Genomic DNA, 20,000 nt, shown 5'->3' with positions numbered 1-20,000 from the left:
GAGTCTTACCGCCAACCACGAAAACCGGCCAGAGCCAAAGACAGCCATTCGCTTTAAACCACGATTTTTCTTTTTTTTTGATGCGTAAGCATTTCTATGTCTACTCACTGAGGAAAACAGCCACCTATGCGTGACGCCTTCACTGCCTAAAGAAAACGATGTATTCATAAAAATAAATCAACGAAACAAATAAATCACGTGGTTACACGAGTAAACTAGCGACAATGAGTTTCAAACCTGCGACTTATTCATTCAAAGTCAGGTACCTTAGTCAATGCACTGCCCATACGTTCCCGCAAAGCGGCGCAAAACCACACTTCTAACATGTTTCCCAACCGTAGCAACGCGGCGGCGCAGGTGGCGTGACTTCGCAACCGTAGCAAACATGCCGAGTGCCAGCGGCAGTACACGTTGCGACAGAAACTGAGGAAGGCGCACCTGGGACGAGCGGGGAACAACAGCAACAAGGATTAATGGACGACGACGACGACGACGACGACGATGATGATGATGATGATGATGGCGACCAATAGCTAAAGCAACAACAGAAGAAAGAAATTCGTGCTGCCCGACAGCGATGCTTCGGTCTAACATCACGGCGTTGCAACCGCGTTTCTCCACACGACTTCCGCGTGTGTTTCTCGTGATTATAGCGAACACAGCAGCGTACGACGACGAAAAACAGGCGATTAGTAGCAAATGCTGACATATGTTTAAGATAGCTCCCGTGGGAGTTCCTGAGTGCATTTATTTATTTATTTATTTATTTATTTATTTATTTATTTATTTATTTATTTATTTTACTTTTACTTGCTACAGGTGGTGAAGCAGCTGTGTGCTCATCTGTTCTCACTGAAAGTGGCCTGATATAGTAATAAAATGGCCAGTCTGAACGACGGAGTAGAACGAACATGAAGTAAACTTCTTGTGCGAGTATTCCAATATCGAATACTGAGCGACACTATAGGGAGCGAATGGTGTGTCACTGTAAAGCGGCGCGCTCTACGTTCAGGGAAGTTTTACAAATGGATCGGGATTGGCGCTGCAAAAGGATGACTTTAGCGCTGTGCGACAGAAAGTAGCTGTCGCCAAAGGGAAAACCGGTGTTCCCGTTCCTGCCCAAAAAAGAGCGGTAGAAATGAAATTTGCCCGTCTGCAGGTTCCTGTAACGTCCACGGAAATGCATTTCCATAAATGGAATTGCATTTAAAGAAAGCAGGCAAAGTGAATCAAAGGACGTCCGTCAGAGAAAAATTTACTTCAGAAAGACATCGGACTGGCCTTGCCAGTCCGATGTAATAACTGTCTCTGAGATTGAACCAAATGCGCCAAAAAATCGATACCATAAACTACTACCGATCAGGCCGAAGAACGTATGGCCAAGGCCTCAGGGGAGAAATTGTGTTACTACACTCATGACTGGTACGTACCACGAACTAGACCCGAGGATACAAAAAAATGGATGGTTAAAATATTGATACACGTCAAGAGTTCACCTTTAGTTTCGGTTTTATTTCTTTTGCGAAACTCGCTAACTTGCTTGACAACCGGCATGTAGTGACCTCGCAACGAAATCCATCTCTTCCTGCCCATGATCGGTTATACGGCACAATGATCACGAACGTTGTATGTGTGTTGCACATGACAAGGTAAACGCGAACGCACTCAACTAAGCTAGTCATGTGGAGTTGTGCAACACAGACGAGAGCTTAAAAACAGTGGGAGGATTATAGAAGAGAAAATGTCGCGATTCTGCCCGAAGGGCGAAGCATCAGCAGCGATACCAAAGTAAACAATTACACGCACTTAGGCTCGTAGTTTCGCAGGTAGCAATAATTCCAGTAAACAATTACTACCTAACAAGCCTGGTATCACGGGCACAAAGATACGCATGGACAAAGCCAATCGATGAGCTCAAAAACTGGGGGTCACAACGCTGGCGTGATGAGCGCCGGAAGCCAGGGGCGTACGCGCTTGACCCAAAGCGAACGTTCCAAGTTCCCGTCAAGGAGGTTTATAAAAAATTGCTGCAGTGCAGCTCGGACATCCCCTTACCAGAAGACGTAAAGCCAGCGCTTGGCCCTCCTTCACCTCTGAAATAAAGCCTGGTCGGGTGGTGTTCTAATATGCCCTGTAATGTAAGTGCTACGCTAATTCAACTATAAAAGCTGACCTTTTCCAACGAAAGTATTAGCTTTAGCTGGATATTGATGATGTAAACTCCAATAATATTTATCAGGAACATTCAGACTTCATCCTAAAGCAAATATCGCAAAGATACACGCCGGCAAGTATCTATACGGTAAGATTAGCCATATTAAACTATTTGGGAGTGTTCTATAAGATACTGTTTGGTTGTGCCCCACCTAAGATGGTGGTGGTCCAAAACTCCAATTTAGGGATAGCATTGCCTTTCTGGGAATATGTTTTCATAACCTATTTGGTTGCCGCTGCCTGCACCACTTAACTGTGTCACGCCTCCAAAACTGAGCAGCTGAAATGACCACCAACACTCGGTGCACGGGCAGACAGCACGAATCCTTCTGGCCTGAACAGCATTCTCTGCTCGCCCTTGCACCCTAAGCAGACCACGTGACCTTGTACACGCAGCGTGGGCTCGGCGGGCCGGGCCGTGCCTGTGCCGCCACACTCTGGAGAGCACGGCGGCGGCGCCGAAAACGCGAACGCGCCTCAAGCGGTGCTCGTGTAAAGAAGGAATTCTATGTTCTTACGTGCCAAAACGACGATTTGATTATGATGAATGCCGTAGTGGAGGACATCGGTTTAATTTTGACTGCCAGGGAGAATTAAACGAGCCTCCAATGCACGGGACACAGGCGTTATTGCATTTCGCCCGCAGGCCGTTGATGCCGGCATTTGATCCCACGACCTCGTGCGTAGCAACACGACACAGCTGCGAAGCCACCGCGGCGGGTAATGTTTGTAAAAATGTTATCGCAACAAAAAATCAGGAAATAGTTAATAATACACAAAAGATTAAAAGGCCTTAAGGCAAAATGAATTTTAGTTGTTTTTTTCGATAGTTTTCGCATAAGTGCTATCGTATTAAAAACCTAAAGCTCAGTTCGTTTTAAGGTCTTTTCAACTTTCCTGTATTCTTCACTATCTCGAGATTATTTATTTGATGATTATTTAGCATAGGCAAGTGTCACGGGCAGCGCGTCTATACATGGGCGGTGCACTATATACGTCATCTTCGATTGAGCGTTTACCGTTGTCTGCGCACGCGCTGCTAGCGGCATCTGTTTCAAGATAAATATGAAGAAACAGGCCACTCAAAGGTTCGCATGATGACGCAGAAACCCCTTTCTCTTCACAATGCGCGGAAATAGAATAGAAGAATTTTCACCAGACCGTCGACTCCAATTAAAATTATACGCACCCGCCAACATGGGGGAGACAGTGTTTGCCATCCCAACCACAGAATGGGTCCCGCACGCAGGCTGGGCAGTGCAAATGGCGTTCCTTGCAGGCGTCTAGACGGTACTGGCGAACATCAGCGTCTGAGAACACGTACAGATTCCGGTGCTGCGAATGTTCAAAGCGCAAAGCTCCTGAATGCAGCAGTATCACGGCTCGTTGCTCAAGCACACGGTGTTCGATCCTGGACATATATCATTAAGATCCAGAGAAAGATCACCTGCGCTATCAAAACAGTTGAAGATTACCCGTGCACTTCATGGTCGCCACGATCAGGTGTACAAAGAGCATAATGAGCAAAGCGGAACTGATTATTCCGTTGAAACAATATCCTTGCAGCACTCTATAGTTGTGAAAATGAACAGCAGTTGCACACCTTCCCGTGTGTTCAAAACTGACTACTTAGTCACCAACCATTCTCTTCTTTTTTTTTTTCTTGTGAGAGATACTGCAAAGTGTTTCAATTTCGTTCGCTTTCGATTTCGATTTCGATTACTTGAGGCAAAGAATGGCTCTGAATTACCCGCACAGTCGCTGCTGCAGACCGTGAATTGGTAACACGAAACTTCAAGTAAGTTTTCCTTCAAATAGAGATGCCTCATTTGATGGCTCTTATACATAAGTGACAAGACGCAAAAGATTGGCATGCTATAGCACGGGCAAGCGTCGGCGAAGCATCCGTTGTCACAATGATTGGTTTTTGCGTACCCTATTCCTGATCTTTGTCTGCTCAGACACGGAAGATCGGCAAGCAATCTTTCACCTCGAGAAAGTATAAATGTATAATACTTGGTCAACCTATCAATATATTTCAACCATATAGTACATTATTGTAACATACAGCATTCCTGTGTTCAATTAATCTAAATGTCGCTAGATTATAATAATTGCAACAGCCATGCGAACGCGCATTGCGACTAGACATTCTACATCACCCATAGGCGGGCCACAGCCATTGCCTCTGCGCAAACCTTCGCATCCGCGCTCTCTATAAATGTAGCCACGGTCGCTTTCACGACCGACTTCCACCAGAAGTATACGTGTTCCTTCGGTGCGTCCCCCAACAGGAAACAGCGATGTGTGAAAGGACTTGGACACCACCGACGTGCAACTGCACTAACCATCTGCCAGTCTTTCATTATTTCTGTGGGAGTTTCCATCGGGGCTACTTTACCGAGTGTGATAACTGGTCGTTTGTCAACATATGCTTCACGGCACAAGATGATATGAGCGTCAGCACGTACCTTTGTCGAGACGAGCATTTTACGTATCGGTTCTGTTGTTGTGTTGAACGCGTCCACCAACGTGGCTGGAGTGGGAGCCTGGCCGCCGGCGATGATTTCCTCGGCTATCTTCATCACCAAGCCGGTCTCTGCAGTTGGGAGTGCAGTTAATGGTTCTGCTTTGCAATCAACCAGTAACTCACTCAATACGAACATCTTCTACGCACTTGCCACGCACGCAATTAACCTGCTGAACCTGTTGCTATGATAAGGATTGTGCTTGCGCAAAGGCACAGTAATTTGTCACGGTGGATGGAATCAGCATGATCGTACGTCCACGTGTTGTGATGCCTGCCGCGGTGATGCCTGCCGAGGCACTTATTACAAACTAGTTCTATGACGCGCGCTGAGAGGTTGTTGATCTCGCTACACTATAAGCGAGCTCTGTGGACTAACCAGCGTGCCGCCCTGCACACACGGCGCATATGAAAAATTTTGCGAGCTTAATAGATCATACGAGTCTCAATAGCAACCGTCAACCTTGTGTTCAGGTAACTCTCATGCTCGTTTACCTTTGCGAGACTTGCCTAATGACCTGCCGTTTGTAGATTGACGAATGTGCTGAAATCTATAGCCCTAAAAATCTTCAAGCTAATCAAACATCTCTGTTCGTAATGAAAGTTTTTGCGAGCCCTACAGGTCGCAGGCACCATGCATATAGAAACTGAAACGGTTATCTCCCGAGCAATGGTTACGAAATGTTGGTCGTATTGGGGAGCATTGTCTCGCTGTATATACCAACAAACAGCCTGAAAGACATGCTATGTTTCTCAGATTCTTTTCACTTAGATGTCCCTTACTTTTCTGGCCTTATATTGTGCCTATTCAACGACGAGAATTTTGCTGCCAGGAGAGCGTGGCATATGAAATAAGGTGCCTACGGCTACCTTTTATTATGCTATAGTATACGTTCTGTTTCTGTGGCTCTTTTGTTTTCAGTCTGCGCATATTTTTTTATTAGACTGTAACAGACGTCTCTTCTTTACCTTTTCAGGTAGCTTACCTGCAGAGGCGGACACTACTTGCAGAGCAATTCGGAATGTCCTCCAGGCAGCTAAATAAGAAAACACTCACTAATTATTTTCTATTCTTTTTACTTTAAAACACGTGTTGCAATCACGTAATTGAAGCCAAAGAGTAATGAAGCCACGTCTGCCTAAAACAAATCATAGGACCTTCCTCACTTTCCAGAAGGCCGTCCTCGAAATCCACGAAATAATACATAGCCGTTACATTTAAGATCGACCCAAACGCCTTGAAGCAGCATTAGGATAAAAAATTGTGCGCGTTCGTGTGCGTTCATGGTGTATTTGTGAGCGCTGCACAAAAATACATTATGTAGGGTTGAAGAAGATTTGGGGTAAATTAGTAACCGGAACTTGAATGTCTTCCGTAGCGCGTTTTGAGTTCCCGAAATCCGAAACGAATACCCCGAAATCGGTACCAGTTCTAGGATTTCTTATATGTAGGCATGACTTCACTACTGCAACAATTAAATAACTATTAAAAGCTGTGTATCTTTAATGAGCTACTTGAACATCGCGATTTCTCTTGTAACACCCACCGCTTCGGGTAACTTCAAAAGCTTAATGGCATCATATGTTCCATGAATTTTCGGAACTCTATTCCAACAAAAAAAAGATTAAAAAGCCTAGAGTAATTCAAAGCTTAAATAATTTATCCTCGTGCTCCGTAGTGTCATTGTTGTGTTCTAATGCACGGTTATTTTTCTGCCTTTCAGTACTTTCCAAAAAGTTAATGGATGTGTAAAAGTTGCCGTAGGAATACAGGCTATATTATCTAAGTAATTAGCCTTACGTATTTTTTATGTATGTATTAATCCAAACATCAGTTTTACAACTCGGGAAGAACGAAAACGGGCTTTCCTTGGCTTATCACGAAGCACGTCGCACTACATTTACATTTACGAAAATATGTAACTACGAAATTATATGACCAGCACTAAAAGAAACAACGACACCCTAAAACGTATTTCCAACTTAATAGCAAAACATAAGGCGGTCAGTGCAAGGAGTTCTGAAATATGGGAACTACCGAGGCCTAGAACAAATTCTACTTACCAAATGCTACGCTTTCGACTACCCTACCATGTAAACAAGGCAAACATAAACTAACGCTTATTTCTGTGCTAGGATAAACATATATCTAGATGCAAATATGTATATAGACGCTTGAATGTTCTTTGAAAAGGTTCAATTCCTGTATAATGATTTTTTGTATTGTGCGCATCAAATCCTTCTGCATATGTTACTGTACGAAATATTTTCATATATTGTGTTTTATATAGAAATGTATATAGTGCTGCATTTTTTCTTGTGTATTTTGTGATGTATTCATGATTAGCTGTACTTTTGAGTATTGCTCATCATGTATGCTTGACTTTTTTTTCTAATACTTCCTCATAGTTATCATGAATAATGTCTCGCAGTTATTAGTGTGGAAATCCTATTTTATATATATAAATTATGGGGTTTAATGTGCCAAATCCACTTTCTGATTATGAGGCACGCCGTAGTGGAGGACTCCGGAAATTTCGACCGCCTGAGGCTTTTTAACGTGCACCTAAATCTATGTACACGGGCGTTTTCGCATTTCGCTGCTATCGAAATGCGGCCGCCATGGCCGGGATTCGATCCCGCGACATCGTGCTCACCAGCCCTACACCATAGCCACTGAGCAACCACGGCGGGTAATCGTATTTTTCCAATTACTCTTGTATTTAACTGTGGTCGTCCTTCGTTGTATTTGTGCTGCCTGTAAAACGGGGCCATGGACCACGTCAAGCCTTGCTAGCTTTTTGTCCATGGTCCTTAGCATCAGTTGTATGTTGAAATAAATTTGATTTGATTTGATATATAGTTCCCCCGGCAGAGAGGGAGCAGTATAACGGCTTACATGATGTTGTCATGCCCCCGTCTAAATCACATTACCGTCTGACTCACGATCCCGTATAGCGGACGGATTCGCGAGCCTCACTGCCAAAATTCTCTGTCAATAATTCATTCATTCATTGGCTCTGCGGCTATGGCCTTGAGCTGTTTAAGAGGCAGTTTGTCGAGGTTTCTGCGCATCTGAAAGGTACCCATGATGTCCGAATGAACTGGGAACCATCAACTTCGGCGTCCCTCCTGGACAACATGCGTAAAATAGGGCTCGAAGCTGAGCACAAGAAGCCCAACTGCGACGTTTGTGCACTGACCCGTGGCCACATAGCAGACCAGCCAGGAGCCCCAGGCCTCCTTCAGCACCATTGCGGCCACGCCACTGAAGGTGGCGCCCGAGAGGGCGAAGAAAGGCCGTCCGTGGCGCTGCTTGGGCGGCACGGCGAGCAGCGGGTGCGTCGCCAGGTAGTCGGGTCCCGTCGGCGGCAGCGTGCGAGAGTCCGGCACGCAGGCGGACCCGATGCCCGGGTACGCCGCACTGTCGGGCTTCACTATTTTGCTCAGCGAGTTCCTGGATAAGCTGAGCTCGTAGAAGCTTGTGCCGTTGAAGGCCCGCTCGATGTCTTCCAGCCGGAAGGCACACACAGCGGAGTCCGGATAGCCGTGACTGCAGAGGGGTCGACGGTAAACTTAGCGCCTTATTAAAAGAACTCGGGCCAAAAGGTTTTTGTTCGTAATTGTTATTTGTCATAGGCCGGCCGCCTTCACTAATATATGCAAAATCAGGAACGGCTGAATTTTTTCTTACGAACAATTCTAGCGTCGCTTTTTTTAGGAATATGAGCCTGAAGGCCAAATTCGCTTTGTTTTTTTTTTCGTTTGTAAGTTTTCTTTTGCCATTGGTTGGTCACCTTCCCTAATGACATGGACGGCATTAGTGTTGCCTGGGATCCCTTCTTACGAACAAAGCTATACATGAGTGTTTTCGTGAATGCCTGCATTCATAAAGTTTTTCGTTTCTTCAGCATTGGCCTGCTGCCTTCGCTAACAGCATGTCCAGCATCGCGATTGAGCGGAAGCTGCTACGAACAATTCGAGCGTAAATGTATTTTGTAAATACGGGCGCAGGGCTCGTATTCACAAACGAAGACAGAGCTTCGTAAATTGGGCCCCTGCGTCCGCATTATAAAATAAAAACATGGAGAAATGTTCTTTTTTTTTGTAAAAGCAGGTACCAGCCAGTCGCGATGCCGCCGCCTAAGGCGGCACTGGCAAGCACCTCTCACGAAACCTCTTATACGCTAGAATCTTTCGTAAGCTATAATTCTAGCCAATCCTGATGTTGCACATAGTATTGTCGAAGGCGGCCGACCACTCGCAACGCGTGCTTACAAGGGTCGAATTCTCAAAGTTATTGTTCGTAAATTTCTTTTCTGATTGTTCGGCCGCCTTCGCTAAAAATGTGTTCGCTGGCCCTATTCGCTCGTTTTTGTTCTGACCAAGTTAACTACCGTAAGAACGTTTTGATAATAGGGGTGAGAAGCTTTGTGAATTCAGCCCTTGCATACTGAGCAAGTTAGTGCTGATTCATGATTAATGGTCATGCGAGCAACGAGGACAGAAGTATCAGCACTCGTGCTCTGTAATCTGACCATTATTTTGCGCTTACTGCCTGGCTAACACGAAGCCGTGACCGCGCTGTCACCCGGAATGGGCCACTCACAACGTCACAGATCACAAAAAAAAATGCATAGAATACAGTCCTTACAAAACACAAGCCCTGGTCTGACCCAAATCCAAGCTGCTTTTCCTTGATCCCTGATGTTTGGTGTGCCGACTCGTCTGGCGGTCCCACCAGGTAAACTGGGCCGATCGAGGAGGCAACGTAATCAAAGGTGGGGGCTTATTGGGTGGGACGTTATTGGCATTTCTGTCTCTCAGGTGTCGCCCGCCTCCGGGTTTCGCGTCGTTGTCGGCGTACTGGGTGTCTGCTGCAAGCTTTCTAGGAACTTTCCGTTCACCGATTCCCAGAGTGCGTTGGAAACCGCATAATATTTGCACAAGAGCGTTTCCTAATTGCCCAGCGTTCGGGCTCCCACCATCGGCGAAAGCAATCGGCGCGATGAAACGCATTACCGGCGCTAATGCCATCCGAGGACTACTTCTGTCTTATGCATGAGAATTTTTGTGACTATGGGCATTGAAGATCGTGCTTTAACGTCGAAAGCTCCTAACTGCATGGGAACTGAGTAACCAAGCTGTTCGGCATTCACTGAACCAATTTTGATGGTGAGGGTGGAATTAGGCAGAGAAAGTCGTAATACACTAACTCTTTGGGGACAATTTATTTTACACTTTAGAATCTTCAGTAACTAAAGCCGAAAATTACACATTTGAGGAATGCATCCACTTGTATTTTCGTAAATTCAAAAAGAAAAGAGGGAAATTTAGGCTTCACAATCGGGTACACATCTTAAGTCAGGACGTCCAATCTTATGCTGACAATATGACACTTTACACGGCTTTGAACCTTATGAACAATTTATAATAACATGTTTGCAATGAAATTGTGCTCAACTGTCTAATGATTTCGCAAAAGCTGTAAAATATTGTTGTCAACTTTCTCCAGTTTCGGTGTTCCTTTAGATAAGCTTACAGAATTGCGATATGTACTTATTGCAGTATTTGATGAGTTTTACATTTAATTTTCTTAGTTTGCCAGTTTCCGCAATTTTTTTCTGATACTTTTAAGCGCAGAAATAACATTTACTGACAGCAGTCAGTAAAATGAACTTTTTTAAACATTAAAAAACCTTTTCAAACAACTTCAGCGATCCGCTATTGCACAATTATTTCTCATTTCACATGGCATTTGGAAGGGGAGGGCAGGTATTAAAGCTTCTTACGCTTGTTGCTTTCAGTGTACAAATACCTGTTGACATAATTAAATATCTTCGGCTTCACCATTCCCCTGATCTACCATGGACTCGTCACATCAGCGAAATTACGAAATCCGCTAATCAAGTACTAAGGTACCGACGCCGTAACCTCAAACTTGCACCACCTCCAGTCAAACCCCTCGCTTACAAAACTTTCGCATTAAGCAAATTGGAAATTGAAATATGCTAGTTCTTTATTGGACCCCCACCAAACAAACCTAACTATAACACCGTTGAATCGATTCAGAACGGCGCCGCTAGATTCGTTCTCGGCAATTATTCCTATCGTGCTAGCATCTCCACCCTAAAAACACAACTTGAACTTAAAATGCTTGACTCATGCTGCAGGATTACATGCCTCTGTTCGTACAACGAATTTTTTTCATGAACCACCAGCGAAAACAACCGCCCAATACATCGTGCTCCGCGCCACAACCACCCTAATGCCATTAACACTGAACGAATTCATACAAACACTTTTTAGCAGTCTTTGTTTTTTGCGTGCTGCCAAAGACTGGAAATGATCTTCCCGTCCAAATTACCGTGATGACCGACCACCTTCTCGTCAAGGACGCCATCACTAATTAGGATACCAATTGAGGTATCATATTTACTGCATTGTAATAGCCACCCGTCATGTAATGCTTTCAAGCCTTCTAACTTTGGAAAAAAAAATAAAATAAAGTATATTACTGAAAACTGCCCGTTGCTGAAAACATTTCGCCCTTGATGAAGCGAATGTTCACGGTGAAATGCACAATAGTTTTAGACATAATGTACTGCCGGTTTGCTTCTTTCGCGTTGCGAAATACTCCGACTAATCACTCCCTTCAAACGTCATTTTTCCTGCTTATACGCAATGACTCAATCAGTAAGGTTAAGCATACCTTTTCAAACTGCGATCAATGAATGAACGCCGCAGAAGTTCGCTTACTTGAAGGTGACGAAAGCGCCTAAAAGGACACCGCTCTCCAGGTCGGGCAACCAGTAGGAAGCGCCTGCAAGTTCAATGCATCAAAGAAAGCACGCGAATAGAGGCGTTTAACCAAATTTTGAAAACAGGTACGTTTGAGGGACAGAACACACACCAACAATGAAACGGCTATGCTGAAAAGAACGTCCTTGCTTCGATGTTTTCACAAATGTCGCTCTTCGCACAAGCGAAGAAAAATATCCGAGGCCGTATTTTGTGGCGTTACCTTACATTTTCTATTCTTCTTCATCGTTTGTTATTTGCTCGTACGAAGATACGCCCCCGATAGCCTTGAATTCGGCCACTCTCTGGTGATGAAAAATGAATGAGATCGGAGGAAGACCGTAATTTTAAATAAAATGGCCCCTGGATACTAATATGTTTGGTGCCAGTGATGCAAAGCGTACACAGAAGTCGCCTACGTAGAAACCCAAGGTCGTAATTCACAAATATCGAATAACAAGATAACTAATTTACGCATCACTATTAGTCATCTCAGTGTGCTCGCTATTCGAAGTTATCGGACGCCGCTTCGTAGAAATCACCTTTCTCCTGCTACAAGCAGCGCAGAATAAGGGAATAAGGGAATAAGGGAATAAGGGGAGTAAGGGGATATTTTAATAGCCCCAATCACACCAATAGGCAATGAAGCCAGGCATAGCATAGGGCAAGTTCATTCTCCTATGCTTTCTCAATCTTCATTGTCAGACAAGTTACATCGCATGTTTGCGACATTGTCGTACAAACTTCTTTGCGAATACCAGCCCCAAGCTATGTATCAACAAAAATTTCATCGAGTAAGAACTCTTTTTGATTGGTTGACGCTATGTTATACCAGCCTCCAACGATTATCGGCCGTATGTTCATGTACAAACCCCTCAAGCATATGAATCGAGTTGTGAATCAGACCTCGTCACTAGTTTCGCATATATATATATATATATATATGCGAAAGCCTTCGAGCGGCAAGTGCCTCATCAGACAAGCACGATAATAACGAACATGTTTGCAAATAAGGCTGCCGTCCAGTTGGCAAACAGTTCCTACCAACGAAACAATTTTTTTTTTTACTGCAGATAAACATCGTTGATTGTAGCTCAACAAGCTGAGAATGCTGAAAGGTGCCCATAGCTTTGCAAGACAAGTCAAATACCCGCACCAACGTGCACGAAAAACGCAATGAAGACAACCTGAAAACATTGGCGTGCGCCCCGAAGCACCCTTCTTGAATACATATATACCAGCCACATTCATCAGCATATTCCCATCTTCACACACATTTTGGCCTCATCGTCACAGCTGTAATGATGCCATTCAAGTCTTCCACGGTGGGTGTGAGCTTAAACAAGGAAGTAATAAACGCTCAAACAAACTCTGACAAGTGAATGCGGAAGAAAGCACACCAGACTGGTCAAATACCTGAGCTGACCATTCTCGCCTCGGTCTGCTATTTAACTGCGCCCCGCGAAAACACCTCAGAGTCCCAGAACTTCTTGCCAGAGCAGCGACTTCAACTACTTTGCTCAACTCACCAGGAGCGACGTTTTCAATTAAATCTGCCACTTAATTAGACGTCGAGCAGCACTCTTACTTGACAGAGCTGCGTCTTCGACGGTGAATGTATATATCCCCAGGTGGTCGGAGCAAACATTCATTTTTGCAGTAAGGATTTGAAAATTTCAGATCTTTCCTTTTCAGCCGGTAGTCATTGAAAAGAACACAAATAGCAAGAGGGGGTAATTAAATTGAGAAAAAGCGGAAGCTATTGGTGTAACAAATCGAGCTGCCAAACCATGCGCCCTAGCTAGAATATCCAGCTGATGGATTCAAACATTACTTTTCTTTCGATTTGACATTTTGCCGAAACCTGTACTCCAAACTTTATGAATGCAATTAGTATTCTCCCACACTATATCCGCTGATCCGTCTATAGAAAAAATAATTCACGTCGTACACGAACAGCTTTTTTCTAGAAATCGCAACGTAGGTAAAGCTTCTCTTTTTGACATTCACATTTTCATTAAGTGTCTAAAGTACGAAGCTTCTGGGTCGAAATTCAGAGCTTTTAGTTCATAAGTTCTCATTGGCCGCCAGTAAAGGCCTGTAAAGAACTGCCTGTAAAGAACTACCTGTAAAGAACTGTCGGTCACTGTGAGGCCACCTTCAGAAATCATGCGTGCGTGACCACGATAGGCTGACGCATGTTCTTACGTGCCGGTCCCGCGTGTGGCCTGCTTTGTACGCAAACTGCTTTGTTAATTTAAATATGCACCTATTGTTATAGAATATAAAATGCGTAAGATTTCGACTTTAATATGGTCCTAATTCCACTGTACTCACGTATTTCGTCGAATGTGAAATTTGCTTTGGCAGTTTGGGCCTTTTGGGCGTAATCGGTACAAAGAAGGCGAACCTTCATAAATGACGTCCACCGCGAAGCCCTGCTTTTCACTGCCGGGTCGCCACCCAGGTCGTTCTGTTCCAAAGAAAGAGAAAGTACATATAGTTAAGGAATATGGATACAAAGTAGACGGCAATATTTGGTTTAAAGAAATAAAGCATCTCTTTGCGATATAGGCGAAATGATACCGAACACACTCAAAAATATACGGCTCATGCACGAGGAGATGGTCTTGTAGGATTGAAGCACAAGTACTACTAAAGCCTTTTAGCAATGTACGTATAAAAAAGTCGACGATACTCCCGCTACTTCTCCGTCATTCCATCTAAAGTAATTTCATTTCGATGCTGTACCTCTAGTGTGGTTGACTAAGAACGCCGCAACACCGGGCAAGAACATCCACGCTGTCCGAACAACAAGTTTCCAGCAACCTTGTCACAGAGAAGTTAATTTGTTAAAAATTATAATCAGAACATGTATCTTGAAATTTGTTTGTTCCAAGAGACAAAACCACCAACAGCACATTTGCCGACTACTCTGACCAACCTGGTGGCCATTGTGACAGTAATATAAACATTAAACTGTCAAGTACAAAACAGCGGCCAACCAACCATGCATTTACAAAGTACCTTGTCTGGGCTACTTCACTTAATTTGCTTGCCACTGTGTGCTCGCAAAGCAGCGCCGAGAAAAGTGAATGCAAACATTGGCAATGTTGTCTGAGAAGGCTTGCTGGTTGCAAGCGTATACAGGTAACTATGTAGGCCTAAAGTGTAGGGTGTCGATGCAGCTACTGAGCTTGAAATTATAATTATGCGTGCGCAGAAAGTCACCTGCACAGGCATTGATATAAGATGACCACTAGCTTTCTCGCGCTTGATTATCGCCGGTGAGCATGACGAGAAGTGCAATTCGCAATTTTTTTTTTCGGGCAGCTACACGTGAAGTATAATGTGCACAATCTGCGTCTCTAAAAAGACTAAATTCAAAGTGATTCCGCTGTTAACAGCATAACTGGTATACACGAATTGGTGAGCATATAAAGGGACACCAAAGGCAATCGAAATCAGTTTCTGATGAAGTCTTATTTCGAAACTTTATTTTGATGTATTTCGCATCAATAGGTTCCTTATCAGAAGAGAAAACAAAGTAGAAATTGTGTTTTCTTTATTTCTCGCAGAAATCACGCAGGTAAGTCAGCCTCATGTCACGGACGTCAATGTATTTTCTCGCGTTTGGTGTCTGTGTAGTTTAGTAAAGAATCGTGAAACTTCCGAAGTTCTGTCTTTGGCTCCTATGTGATGCAATGAACTCTATCTTCACCGATCGACAAAGACCTAACGAGGTCCAAGCAGATGCAGTCCAAATTCATGACGTCCCGGCGAGTTGGCGCGGGCGGCGTCCCCTGTTTCGATGTTTCCGTCATTTCTGGCTCACCTAAAGGCCTTGCCTAGCATATAGCGCCCTCTCACCGCAAGAGTGGTAGTTTTGGTATTGTATAAAGGTACTTTACTAATACAGCTGAACGTATATTTCTCTTTCAGTATCCCTTTAAAACCTCCCGAAGGCACTTTGTGCGGCCAATGCGGCAACACTAATTCGATGAGCATTCTTAGGATGCCTCACGCACTTTCTGGTATCTGTATATGTCTGGATCTGACGGTTTTCTTTTCACGCCCGCTGGAGCACTGGGCGTGGGCCACTGGGTATGCGCTGTTCATCATAATAATCATCGTAACGTATAAAACATATCGTCACCAGTTACGTCATAAGAGTGTTAATCGCACTAACTTCGCCGCTTGATCAACTCCAAATGAAGGACGCGCCGCCATTCTTTTTTATCAATGGCGTACTTCTTAAACTCTGTCGATGGAAATACAAGCTCTAAAAAGCCCGTCATGGCCGATTACCTTATGAAGAGCGTACTCGTACGTGGCTTACCTTGCAGACTCGAGCCATAGCGGATGCCAAGCGGACACCACACGCCTGGCGCTCCACGGCGTACTCGCGGTATACAAAGTACGCGTGAGAACCCGCAGACAGGGCGGCCACGGCGCTGGGCTCTGCGAGAACGACGGTCAGTACTTGTTGAGTGGTGTCCGCGCTTGACTTCGCCAATAGGCAGTTTTTCTTACTTAAAAAAATTTTTTTCAATAGCACACCAACGCGTACTTGCGCACCCAAAGCTCCACGCGTTCCTTTGTGCGCCCGGCGATTTGCGGCCCCTAAATTTGGGCGCACAATACCTAAACTGTAAATGAAAGCAGAGCGTGGGGATTTGGCTATACGCAAAGGCGATGCGATGCGCTATTCCTAAAACTCCTTACCATCTTCCCTGGCGTTTCTGGCGCCAACCAGTGATAATGTATTGTTTGCCTGGGATCGCTGTTGGCAAAGAGTTTTCTGCAAACATTACTGGAGGGAACTCTGCATCTGCTTAGCGGTCCACGAATCATTGTACTACACTGACTATTTTATTATTCGTGCTTGCTTGAGTTGCTCCTGCTTTCACATTTATCAAGATTTATCTTTGTAAGTTTCCAAGAAATCATAATATTCGAAGCGCACAGGCAATAAGTGCACGATCATTGCATATTGTTGGATTTATAATGGGATATTTTGTTTTTAAGATGATATGTTTGCAAAGTCTAAGTAAATCCATGTACTAATCATCACTCCCGTGCTGGCCGAAAAGCCCTGATTGAAACTACCGTAGACACTAGCGCCGTAATTCCCTCTAGTAATTTTTGAAGAAGCTTTATGGCTGTTATCGTGCTACTGCTGCCATCATGTAAAAGCGGTGCCACCCACAAAACTAACAAAAGACGAAGACACACTGCGCGCTGCACTTAAGTCACTGCGCGGAAAGCCTGAAAGCGCTGAAAGTTGAACTGCAAGTTCGACCGCTCCGTTGCTCGCCATCAATATTGCGTGAGCATGCCGTTGCCTCCAAAATACATTTGCTGACGCAGCAACTCTTCGAACCTGCGTTTCGCACGGTCCCGTACAGCCTCGAGCACATTAATTAATGCGGCCTGATGCCGAACAGAATAGGCAAGCTTTGGCCTGAAGAGAAATGTATGTTGCCTACATTAGCATTTATATAGCGCTCTACGGAGTAAACGATTGCGTTTAACACTCTCTATCAGATAACATAAAAGCGTGTCTAGCAATGTCCGAGTAATCCACAGAACTGCCACAGAAGCTTACGCGGGACGGCGGCGTACTCGCGGAACGACCGATTTGACTTCTCCTCGTGTGTCGTATTATGTGTTGCGCTGAGCGCTGCATCTGCGCGATGTGCCTCTGCCATAGCACGACATATGTGTCTATGTTGAGCATAGAGCACCAATGCCTCGGATAATATACTGCTATATATAAGCCCCACATATGCTACTAATATAAGCCCCACATGGGCTTCAGTTATCTCGCTGCCAAATGTGGTGCTTCCTGCCCGCGGCGCTGTTATGGGATCGTGTGGATCTCTTCTCCGCCACTGTCAAAACAAGCGCCGCTCCCCGGAGTTCTTTGAAACCTTCGCACTCGAAATGTTTGCGCAAAGGCTCCAACTCTCATTGCTAAAGCTAACTTCCAGAAATGCGCCTCGCGTTCATTACAGTGTGATTTGATGCGTTCTACGAGTTCGAAGCCCGCAGCATATTGTGAGCTCTGAAGTCCAGCCAACCACTCGGAAACGAACACATTGTCTTGCAGCAAATTCTGGTTGCCGAGAGCACATACCATCGCCGCCGGCTGACGGCATCTTGTGCAACTCAGCGTGCACGAAGACGGCATCTTCGGGCGATCCCGTATAGCACACGGCGCGTTGGATGATTCGGGCAGTTTTGCTCGACCAGCCAAGCAGCGCGCACTGAGAGCGATATCCGCGAAATCGACCTCCGAGAATACGTGTCCTGCTGCCGAAGTATGAAAGCATTGAACGAGAACGTTATGCAGAAAGGTATTGCTCACCATTGAATTTCGCAGTATCGGCGGGGTCGGTCAGCAGGAAGGAATAACCCGGCTTAGTTGGGTCCATGTTCGGGATTGCAGCGCGGTAGATGGCGCTCCTGCCATTCCTCAAACGCCACATGGCCACAACGCTCGAGTTGCCCGGTGAAGGTGCGTCGTCTTCGAGCGAAAAAATGTACGCACCGAAGTTATATCGGCAACCCGCGCGGCCTTTCTTGAAATTCAATCACTACCAAAGCTGGCGCAGCACAGGATGTAAAATATAAATTATGGGGCTTTACGTGCTAAAACCACTTTCTGATTATGAGGCACGCCGTAGTGGAGGACTCCGGAAATTTTGACCAACTGGGGTTCTTTAACGTGCACCTAGCACAGAATGTCCAAAATGCAACGTAGAAATTGCGCACTGCCACACAACCGCCTGCACACGGCGACATAAGAAAACATAAGAAAATAGGGGAGGTGCTGAATATGCATTTTTTTTCCTTCGTTAATTTATTTAGGACAATATTCAGATTGTCTTAGGAGACACGGCTGAATGCAAACGTTTGCCTGACTAGGCCGTGCCACTTATGATGTGGCAGCAGTATGGCAATGGCGGACATTCAAGAGAGCACACATGAAATTAAACTAGTACACATTTTAAACACTTGAATACATTTAATCTTAAAGGCTAGCCGCCGTCCTCTTTCTGGCTCAAACTTCACCGGAACCTACCTTGCGAAATTTTGTTAAGTTTGTGTTATGTAGAGAGAAGGCACTTTTATTTTTTGTTGTTTCACAAAGGTACGTAAGTTTTCTTTTGCGGACCACAGTAACCGTCACTTCCTACATGCGTCGTGAGTTTCTGTTGCTTGCGAAGCACTTTGAGTACATGGAACAGACTTGGAGTAAACGCGTAACTAATATTCAGTCAAATACAACTCAAACGGGATACGAAGGCCCCACAATTGGGCTTTCTTTGATGTATTACTATCCCGTGAGTAATATTGACCAGTGTTTATAGAGAGGAAGTAGGATAACATTTTAATACTAATTCAGTATTCCCTCTAACAAGAGCTTTACCCCACTATAAGCATTTCATTCTCAAGGCAGGAGCAAGGTCACAGCGAGTTGGCGTCGCGGTACTCATCTGTGGATTCAGCAACGCTTTGCGTAAGCCTATGCGTAGTAAAGACACGGAACATTTCAGCAATTTTGGCCTGATTGTATACGAATTGTTATTACCGGCCTACCGTTGATATATCGTAACACGGTGTCAGAGGCACAAGCGGCAGAGCCGATGGCAACATCTTGTAGTGAGACTTTCAAGCTAAGTGCACAGACTTGTTGCATTGTGAAGCTGGTTGGTCTTATCTGGTAATAGTAAAGGTTTGTGGACGTGGCGCAAACTTCGTAGCAGTGTAATTCTTTTCTGCCAAAGAGTGTCGTGCAACATAAAGACTCGCAGTTTCGCCCGAAAGGCGAAGCATCGTTTGCGATAGCAAATAAGTAGATAGCTATATCCTAGACAGCTATATGGCGTAAGGATAGTAGTTTTATCAGCTGTAGAAACTTGTGAACATTCGCTTACTAATTAAATTAACAAACACGGCGTCACGCGCGCACAAGCAAACATGGGCACATCTCGATGACCGTGGAAACTTGCTGTCAAAACACTGGAGTGAGGAAGCGCGGCGGCAGCAGCATCGAGCGAATTGATCTTGGTGCTGTCCCTCGCTTCAACGTGAACTAAGCGGCAAGAGCACAGCGCACGCCAAGCTATCGGTAATCGGCGCGCCTAGACGCCTAGACTTTGTCCCCATCGCAGATCGCTTTCAACATAGAGGGCCCGCGCGGCCGCGCCATACGCAGCAGAGCCAGAATAGAACACCCCCTCCCTCCCGTTTCCCCCGGTGCCTTGCGTGCGACGGTAGACAGCGCGCTTCGTCGCCGCTCGCATCTCTCGCGCGCGCGAGGTTAAGCCGACGTCGTCGGTTCATCTGCGCACACTTACACTCGCACATACAGCATACAGTGCGCAGCGACAATGTTATTGTCCTTGGACATTACACGGAGCATCACGGCGACGCCGACGGCTACGACATA

At 45.1% G+C, this 20,000-nt stretch overlaps 1 protein-coding gene across 1 annotated transcript in view; it reads right to left on the bottom strand.

Moving 5' to 3' along the window:
* LOC142571663 (semaphorin-2A-like) overlaps positions 1 to 20,000 on the bottom strand; it is a 48,103-nt gene that overhangs the window by 7,912 nt on the left and 20,191 nt on the right. Inside the window, exons 8-14 of the mRNA XM_075680187.1 lie at positions 17,913 to 18,071; positions 15,882 to 16,003; positions 13,880 to 14,015; positions 11,501 to 11,564; positions 7,945 to 8,294; positions 4,686 to 4,813; positions 3,404 to 3,549 (exon numbers count right to left, since the gene is read on the bottom strand). Of these exons, the coding sequence (XP_075536302.1) occupies positions 3,404 to 3,549; positions 4,686 to 4,813; positions 7,945 to 8,294; positions 11,501 to 11,564; positions 13,880 to 14,015; positions 15,882 to 16,003; positions 17,913 to 18,071 (1,105 nt within the window). The remainder of the gene's footprint in view (positions 1 to 3,403; positions 3,550 to 4,685; positions 4,814 to 7,944; positions 8,295 to 11,500; positions 11,565 to 13,879; positions 14,016 to 15,881; positions 16,004 to 17,912; positions 18,072 to 20,000) is intronic.

This window comes from Dermacentor variabilis, chromosome 2 (assembly GCF_050947875.1).
Source record: "Dermacentor variabilis isolate Ectoservices chromosome 2, ASM5094787v1, whole genome shotgun sequence".
NCBI classification, from domain to species: domain Eukaryota; kingdom Metazoa; phylum Arthropoda; class Arachnida; order Ixodida; family Ixodidae; genus Dermacentor; species Dermacentor variabilis.
The sequence above is the reverse complement of the archived record's forward strand: the minus strand, read 5'-3'. Positions and strand labels throughout refer to the sequence as shown.